We start from the raw sequence: 9,913 nt of genomic DNA on the forward strand, positions 1-9,913 counted from the left end.
AAAAGGGAGTAAGGCAAGCTCAATATTCTCAATATTGCCCACTACAAAGTTCAAATACTTTGCTTTTGTTTATATCTCGAGGGAACTTTATACTACCATTTAGCAATACTATATATATATATATATATATATAGCTAGGAGTGTAAAAAAAAATCGTTGACCCATCATCCGGTAGGGTACCCGGTCTTCACCCGCCACCCAAACCCGCCCCGCCCTGCCACCGTTTTTATGCGGTCGGGCTATGGGTGTAGGTTCTATGTTCAAACCCGACCCATCAAGCCGCCCAACCTGCACCTTGTCAAAAGCCGTTGACCCAACCTCGTTGACCCGCACAATTTCAAGACTCTAACTCTAATATTTTTGTATTTTGTTTATAATTTCTTTTAACTTTTGTAGAAATTTGAGAGATATGAATACAAACTTATGAGTTCAATATCAATTTCACATATTCAAGTTTGAACATTGGGAAAATATCAAAAATTCAAATTCAACTTTCAAATTTTGGAGAAGATAAATCATTCATCCTTGTATTCATTTTGAATTCTTTTAGTTTATATTTTATTGTTTTGTACCATAGATCCTCGCTCCCATCTTCATTTTATCATGCTATGGAAAATAATCAATTTACAAATGGTAAATCACGATAAATAAGTTTCAAATTTACAAATATGGTTTTGGATTCAAATTCAAGTTTTTTTTATTTTTGTTTATTTTTTATTGATTGATTCCATTTTTTCTCTATGCTGTGAATATGAAATATATTACTTGCAGAATTAGAAAGTTTTTTTTTTAGTGAAATTGGGTTAAAATGATAATTTTCACCCGACCCAAATGACCAGCCCAAAACCCGCCCCGTAAACTGACCCAACGGGCCGAGTGATGGTACTAAGACATGACACTTCAACCCGCCCCGCCCCGCCCCGTTGGGGACCACTTGATTTGTATCCCCTAACCCCGCTCCATCACTATTTGACCTGCGGTTGACCCGCCCCGCATTACACCCCTATATATAGCTAACAGATACGATGAAACTAATAGAGTTCGTCTTAAAACTGTAAGCACAACATATTCTATCTGACAAAAATATTTTCTAACTATCCTATACTAATTAACGAAAATTACCTTTATCATTGGGTGCAACGACACTTCCTGTCAATTTAAAAAAAAAAAAAAAAAAAAAAAAAAAAACTTTTCCACGTGTTGACAATGCCGCTTATGCGCTCAATAACCCTTCCACCCAACAATGGTGGAGTTCATTCCAATGCCCTTAACCCATTATTTTACATGCCTTTGGCACTAACTATAACAATAGTCTAACTGGAAAGAAACCAACATTTTAGTATCATAAGTAAAATTTAAACCCTTTATATATATATACACACACTCACAAAGGGAAGTAAGGCAAGCTCATTATTCTCAATATATTGCCCACTACAAAGTTTAAATACTTTGCTTTTGTTTATATCTCAAGAGAATTTTAGACTACCATTTAGCAATATCATTATCAAAAGGTAAGATAATTGATTTGGGAAGACAATTGCGACACATAAACAATGAGAAACTTGGGAACATGTGAGTACACATAAAGAAAAACAAATTGAAAGCAAAGAGTGTGCAACTTCAACAAATAACACTAATAGAAAAAAAGTGACTCAAGTTTTTTTGACTTGATGCTTCAATTACTAAAATAGATATAGAGATACCCAGTGAGAGATATAACTGTAGAGCCATTTTGTTAAATCATTTTTGACGCCACTTAAACAACCCCACTTAAGTTGAAGTCTCACGCCACTTAAAAGAACAGTTATACGTGAAGCTAAAAAAATGAAACAATTAAGAAGAAACAATTTCTTTGATAGGAATTTCTAACCCTGGTAGCTCAATGTCATATAAACCGATTATTTATATTACACGTTACCTATGCTAGACAATAAACTTGAATGTGTACCATTTGCATATCAAAATAACAAAAGTGTACACAAACTGACATACCATTTACAGCTTCAATATCCTCCCCAACCATCACATGCCCATTGCCCACTACTCATAATCTCACCTTCCTGGAATAAAATTTAACAATAAACAACACTCTGTAAACATACCAAAACAACATATACAAATAAATTATTAAGTTATGAGTGCATACCTCAGCTTCGTGTGTTAGGGGGACATTGCAGTTTCATCATGCCCATAATCAACAATAGCTAAAGATCTCTTCTCAACTTCCAATGTAGTCTGTGGTTGTAATGGGGGTGATGATATTGGAATTTGGGGTAATGGGCTTGGTGTTAAAACCCTTTCTTCTTCTATCAATATTGAATCGTCTTCTTCAATTATTAGAATTGTAGAAGTTCCTGGAATTTTGTTATCGAAATTGTTAGAATCGTCTTTTTCAATTGTTGTTGATTTTCTGGTTCCATTTCTTCATCTTTCTTCTTTTGAATAATGTTGATAGTAATGTACAACGATTAGAGCAATGTAGAAGTCTACCTACATTCTTCCAATTAAAATTATTATGTTAACCACTGACATACTTAGTACAACTTTGCTTGAATCTTCCTTTTGGTAAGCAGAAAACGCAATCTGCCCCTTACCTCACCATATCCGGCACTTTCGGCGCATACAAATCCCCATCAAGCAAACTAATATAACATCACCTTCCATATATCATTGAGAAAAAAGAATAAGGATATAAAGAAATTCACATTAGATTACCTTGGTATAACTAAAAGAGATGGGAATGAAATACCAACAATAAATCCAAAGACAACTCCAATAATAGTTGTGAGTGCAAGCCTAGCACCATCGATTGATTTCTTATTTACTCCAAAATTAATGAGAAAAATAGCTTTAAATGAATACAAACATGTAGTTACCCTGGTGCTGCTTCATGAATTTTTCCCACCTCAGCACATCCTTTTCCATTTATGTTATTCTAGGCAATCTACACCTCATCTCAGATGTAAATAGATTTGCTATACTCTCTGAATAGCTAATAATCGCTAATTGTGGAATTCGAGGATGTATGCATTCTCTGCATTAATTAAGATATATAGTTAGTAATTATTTTGCACTAATCTATGTTACATAGGGCTGAATGCCACATTTTGATGACTTCAACTTAGAGACATAACACCTGTGGAGAGGGATTCTTGTCCTTGATGATCCTATTATATATTTCTGAAATGTGGATGATGCAAAAAAGTTTCGTAGCTTCTTGGTCTCCCCTGTATCCAGTGGTGAGGATCACTATATCTATTTCTAAGGGAGCGGTAAGTCTGAAAAAACATATTTTACGTCTCAAAAACCATCCACAATAGAGTTACATAGCAATAAAAATTGAATTACCCAATTATCTTCGAAACTCGAAGGCAGTATAGTGCAAGAATAACCAAAGGATTAAAAACTCTTACACTTGATCTATTTGAAGACCACCGATCCCTCTAGAGAAGCAATATTCACTTGATTAGTAACTTCTCCAATATATGTCATAGGCCATAATACCTAATACCTGCTAGATAGGGTATTATATTCTTTTTTTGCCGAGGGGAGGGCAGTGGAGTGGAGTGGCGGATACATATTTGGAGGGAGAGACCTTTTTTTCTTCTATTATATTGAAGTGCAAAAAAGTGAAAGTTGCCCAAAATTGCTCAAAAAAGGTTTGTACCCCAAATTCAAATTTTGTGTAAGATTTGTTACCTAATTATACATTTTTTTTTTCAAAGAAAAACAAAAGTTTTAATTTGTTAGAGTACGGTACCTGTGTGGCTAATATAGAAGGGAAGCCAATAGAATAATGTGTAAGCCACAAGTTTGGCGAAGAAAATACAGAGAGCATAAGGGGCAACCCCAGGAATTCTCCAAGCTTGTATGAACCCAACAGGCTGTTCCTTGGTGACCTCCTTTTTCTACAGTAGAGGCTTTGTAAAATCCTTATTGCTTTGCTTGAGATGGTTAGGTTCATCCTCTTATATTCTTGTATGGCTCCCACAGATTCGGGACTAACAGGCAATAGAAGAAACACAATCATTCCTAGAATTATTGTTAGAAGACCAGGAATAGCAAAGGACCAACCCCAACCATATTCCAAAAAATATGAAGCAATAAGGGAGCCGGATATGTTCCCAATGGAAGTGTGGGCATTCCAGATTCCCATAATCAGACCACGCTTCTTCTTCCTAAACCAATTCCCAATGACTGCAACAGCTGAAGGCCATCCAGTTGACTGGAATAAGCCAGCAAGCGTTTGAATTATCAAGAAGTAGTAGAAACTATGGATGTTCAACCAGTATCCAAATCCGAAGAGCATGGTGAACAGACCTGTTCCTACCATCCCTATGGTAAGAAATATTCTTAAATCCAATCGGTCGCCTAAGTGACCAGAAAAATACATGCCCAAAGAATACACTGAAAGAAAAGCCAGGTCAATTTCTCCGAGTATAGAAGTTCCATCTGATCCATCAAATGGAGCCCAACCCTTTTCCACACCATGTCTCTCTTCAGTCACTTTGAGGAAGGGATTTCTAGGCCAATTGGAAAAGCTCAAGCTTAAACCTCCTTACAAAGCTTTTCTCTTTGAAAGGATTTTCTCTCAATTTTGATTTGTCTCAAAATTGGATTTCTATTCAAGACTTGGTTTTCCAAAACCTAACTTCTGTTTTTATACTAAACTTGCAATTTCGCAGTTACAGAAACTGACAAGTTTAAGCATGAGCACCTGAAGGCGACTCACTACCTCTGGAAACCACACCTTTCATTTTTCATCCCACCTTCTGTTGTTACCTCAAAATTTCCAGCAATGAACTTGTCACAAGAGCAAAAGGAGTACGCAGCTGGTGGATTTGGTCTCAATCTCTCGCAATTAAGTCAACAACGCGAGGAAAGAACATCTGTATGTTGTTATGGCTCGCTGATACATTCGGCACCTTTAACGGTGTTACGTAAAAACTTTGTGAAAAACCAAAACAGTGTATTATGTGAAACAAAACATTACAACTGTATTAAAAATTCTTATTTTCAATTAAATTAAGAATTGAGATCCATACAATAATCTTGAAATAAAAGCTCGAGAAAGTTGTTCCAATTCTTTGGTAGTTCAGACTCCAGACCGGTCGAAACTCGATTTGGGACCTTATAGCATCTAAGCCATAATTGTATTAATAGCAAAGGAAAAAATTACATTTATATCAGTTGAGAGCATTGTGTAGGTCTCTCCAAAGTTTACATTTAGACTGAACCTAACAAGATTTACTACGTGAATCAGTAGTACGTCTGATGTTGATTCTCTATCTGGTGCATGAAAGGTGGTTTATCATCCCACCATTGCTTGGTGCCCTTCGTTAGATTGGTTCCGTATCTGGCGCAAGCATCTGAAACTAAGTTAGTTTCCCTCCATGAGCATGTGAGATTTAACCATTCAGCTTTGTCTTCACTTGATTCCAAAGCCCGATTGATGCTCCAGTGCTTTGATGGCAGCAGCTGAGTCAATGTGCATCATATATCATACGTATAGGGCCTTGTCAATGAGCGGGCAGAATTTAACACCAGATTCCCCACTTTTGGTAGTCACGTCATAGACTCCGGTAAAAAGATACTTTTTATTAGGACTACGAAAGATTCTCCTTTTTAAGTGTGAATATCCACAATAATCTACGTCGTAAACATACTTGTCTTTCCTAAATGAAGAAACGGCTGTCTTGACTCCCATTTTATGCGTAACGAGTAGCAAGTTTTCGTATGGAAACCTCTTTGCTAGCGAGCGAATAACGGTTGCATATCTAAGCTTTGCAGATTCAGGTCGCTCATGCCAATCTGGCAACTGGTTGCATATAGGTTCCATTGTTTCCACTGTCCCATCTGGGAACATAGCTTCAAGCTCCGAGACATTAAATCCAACGTTTTTCCCGTGTTCAGGAGCCCTAGCCAAGTTTCTTCTATTGAAGACCTCACACAATCCATACTCGATCGTTACCTTGACCTCATTACCGACATCCATGTAGTTTGCGTTTTTGTCGACAGTACATAGTGCCGATACAATCTGTGAAGCCGTTTGTACGCAACGCAAGAAAGGCGATACGATAACTCTGTGGATTGGTGCTGAAAGATTGTCCTTGAATTGTTTTCCTATGGCGAATGCTCTAGCTTTACCTGTGTCCGACAGAGGTGGATCCCATGGTCGTTCTGCTGTTGATTTCCAAAGTGGATCTTCACAGTCTAACCGATTGTAGGGGAGCAATATCCCCACTAAGGAACATTGCAGACGAAACACAAGCGACCTCAACGCATCGATCTCCAAGACCGATCTGTGAGCAACTCCTTACAAATAGGTGTGTTTAGCGGGGCCGAAGCACAAAGCGACCTCAACGCATCGACCTCCAAGACCCGATCTTCGGCGACTCCTTACAAGTAGGTGGTGCGAACGAAGATGCTTCAAGATCTTAACACTTGGCGAGGCGTAACGCCCCCACCGGATGTAATCATTGCAAAATCTTATTTGCATTTCCCACCACCGGGAAATAGGGACTACCGCTCCAACTCCCAATCAGAGTATGACTCACACCAAAACCACTCCAGCACTCATTCACGATCTCTGCCCTACATTTGTACATAAAGGGTACACGTGTCTGAAGGATCTCCACCCCCAGAATCCTATAAATACCATCTACTGGAACTACGTCGGACCTGATTCTTCTCTCCCCAACAAAAGGAAGAACAAGAGAAGATACGTAGGCAGTTCGCTCACAGCGACCTCGGTCCCATTCAAAGTCCAAACCCATCTCGACCTCTTTTACTATAATTAGGAGAAAACTAAAACGCCCTTTACATTGGCCGTCCCGCGTGGTTTCGACATCGAGAGCCACTTTAGATCGGTTCATCCATCTCTAACTCTCCGACCCCCACGAAGCATGGTTAGCATAGAAGATCAAGTTGAACCTCGCCCACCGGTTAGGAATAACGAATGAAAGCATTTCCTTGCTTTCGGGAGAGGAAAATGCTACTTTTTTACTTTCGGTGGATAGTTATCGGCAACAACAAGTCGGAAACGGGCCGAACACAAGATCAATGGCGTTAATCGCCAGTTTTAACGAAGTTATCCCAAAGGATTGGCGGACCTCTGCGAAGAAGGGACTCGACCGCAGATTGTGCACAAGATGCTTAAGACGTGATCGCGATCTCCGTTCACCGCAGAGGTCCTCGAGAAATCCCTCTCCACACGACTTTATCCAGCCACGCTTTCCATGTATCGACGGCAAAGACATGCCCCGGTCGACATGTGGCTCGCTATATATCGAGTTTGGCACTCTATAGCTCACCCGAAGTTCGATTATCTCCATTGCAGATTATTTCGGCCCGACCCAAGGATGGGCTTTAGATTGGTTCTTTTCAATCGAGTCCGATTCTATAAACACTTTCAACAAATTTTATCGATTTGTTCGCCCACCAAGACGTCCCACAACAGCGGAAGAAGGCAGATCTTGATTCTCTCGTTTCAATTATCATTCAAGGAGGGCTTAAACTATTCGTGAATTCCTAGGACGGTTCGGTTCAAGGCTGGCATTGCATGGAAAGTGGCTTGAAAGAATCTTTCACCACAATGGCCTTTTCCAATGCTTGCCGAGCGTAATAGCGACCTAGCTAGGTCGTTGATGAAGGAACGCCGAGAGACACCTTTGTCCCGGAGCTCTACGCTTCGGCGCGTGGATAAGTACATCAAGTTGCAAGAAACTTTAAAACTCCATGGATTAGCAGAGAGCCATGAGGTCGCGAAGTCTCGATCGTTCCCCTCGGGGGCAAGAAGCGCCCAGTCGCGATGCCCCCAGCTCGTGCACGATCAGATAACAACAGAGAGTTCATCAGATCGACATCGCGTTCCCCGATCCACATCTTGGATAAGATTAAAAGCGGCGCCTCATTTTTCCGCCCGACAATCAGCAGCCAGCGAGATCGACTGGCAAGCCTTTTTGTGCATTTCATAAAGCAAAGTGTCATGAAACTGATGCATCTTTGGGGGCTCAAGCATTATCTCCAAGACGGTGGAAGTTCGGTCATATCAAACACTACATTAGCATTCGATGGCGACTGCGCCACAATTCGGCTCGTTAGGTAATGCGTGAGTCGATCTCCACCTCACCGCCACCGCCAAAGGGATACTGAGGCTCGTCCTCACGGTCGAGGGGCGTTCGCGTTCGTTTTCGCCACGAGAAACGCATCACTTCGTCCGATCGCGGACAATGCTCGCGACTATTCATGTGATCACCTTCCGGACGATTCGTGACTTCTTCCCCGAGAAAAGACGCGTCGGGTCGGCTCTCGTGAAGTCTATCATTTTACTTCACAGGCAGCTCACATACGCGTGGTTTAGTCGCAGCGCAGCGATATCACTTTCCACAGGCCGACTTAAGCAAAGTCCGCCTTCCTCATAATGACGATTGGTCGTTCATGTCAAAATCAGCGACCGATCAAAAGCGGCGTCCGATCGACCTCGGCAGTTCTCGTGACATCTTATTTTACCACACCATGCAAGAGATGAACCTCCCAAGTCCGTTCTTGTCGACCTAAATCGCTCCCTTTATGGGTTCAATGGCTCCAGAGTCGAGGCCCCATTGGTGACATTATCTTACCGATATCGGTGGGCTCGAGAGGATAAGATTACGCCGCAATACTCGGTTCTGCGTTTCGACGGCAAAGTCGCCATACAATGCCATCCTCGGACGACGCTGGATTCAATCCGGATCAGTCGCACGGCCCACTTTACATCAAGTTCTCCGTTTCCCGGACCTCGAGGCATGATGGAGCTTAGAAGCAATCAACTTGAAGGCGTACCATTGTAACCAGGTCCAATCAACAGATGCGATCGCCGCGGAATTGCTTCCCACCATACAGAGCCCCTCCGGCCTACAACAATGGCACGGACTTAGTCGCAGAAGTCCAACCCCGAATCGCCAAGGTAACGGCGGGGGCTCTTCAAGCGAAGTTCTCTCCAATGCCGATACCGCACTCGCGCCCGAGTCCTCAATGCACCGGCGAAGACCTCTAGCTTTGACCCAGCGACAGTGGCTTCGTCAGTTAAAGTTTCAGAGATCGTCTCAGCCCATGCCGCGTCGCCACAGATGCCAATAGCAGTCGCACCATCAATGTGTTTGCAGCCAGATCCCACTCCCCAGTTCGTGGCTACCCCTGGCCGCGTTGCCGAACAGGTCGCTCCACCATCAGCGACCAGTCAGATCGTCCCACCAGCAGTTCCGCCCTTCTCTGGAAGTGAGTCGCCAAATAGTGCAGCCACCCGGTTTGTAAAACCCCGGTGGCGAGAAAAAGAAAAGTGAATCTTAGTACGAAAGCGACCGAAGTTTGTATATGTAGGGGCTAACCTCGACCCACACTCGGATCCCAACTTGTAAATTTCTTATCAATGAATAAAGATGTTTTTGCTTGGTCAGATATCGATGTGCCCGAATCGATCCTAACCTCGCTTGCCACAAATTAAACGTGAACCCAATGCTAGACCGGTCAAACCGGCGACCTGCCGCCGACTATCCCCTCGCGCTTTCAAAAGCCATCAATGACGAGGTCGAAAAACTCAAGCAAGTCGGTTTCATCGAAAGGTAGACTACCCCGAGTGGATTGCCAATATTGTTGCCGTCCCCAAAAAAGAATGGTTAAACATCGTCGATTTCACAAATGTCAATCAGGCCACGCCTAAAGATAGCTTTCCCTTGCCTCGCATTGACCAACTGGTCGACCAAACCTGTGGTCATGAACTCCTCTCCTTTATGGATCGCGTCACGCATGGGTACAACCAAATCCCACTCGCCCGAGGCAGATCAAGAGAAGACTTCGTTCATTACGGAACAAGGGATTTATTGTTACAACGTCCTCCCGTTCGGTCTAAAGAACGCTGGAGCGACATACCAAC

General features: G+C 42.0%; 1 protein-coding gene and 1 long non-coding RNA gene across 2 annotated transcripts; both read right to left on the reverse strand.

Annotated features, from left to right (window-relative positions):
* Nucleotides 1-2,165: 2,165 nt before the first annotated feature.
* On the reverse strand, nt 2,166-4,634 carry LOC147519896 (uncharacterized). The gene is made up of 3 exons (XR_015214313.1): nt 3,761-4,634; nt 3,137-3,278; nt 2,166-3,034 (listed from the first exon to the last, which is right to left on the reverse strand). It is a non-coding gene; the product is annotated as an uncharacterized LOC147519896 (long non-coding RNA).
* An 866-nt stretch (nt 4,635-5,500) lies between these two features.
* On the reverse strand, nt 5,501-5,995 carry LOC147519897 (uncharacterized). Its single transcript, XM_086594206.1, has one exon. The coding sequence runs from the start codon at nt 5,993-5,995 to the stop codon at nt 5,501-5,503; it is 495 nt and encodes a 164-aa protein (XP_086450332.1).
* Between the last annotated feature and the right edge of the window lie 3,918 nt (nt 5,996-9,913).

This window comes from Coptis chinensis, chromosome 2 (genome assembly GCF_015680905.1).
Source record: "Coptis chinensis isolate HL-2020 chromosome 2, ASM1568090v1, whole genome shotgun sequence".
NCBI lineage: Eukaryota > Viridiplantae > Streptophyta > Magnoliopsida > Ranunculales > Ranunculaceae > Coptis > Coptis chinensis.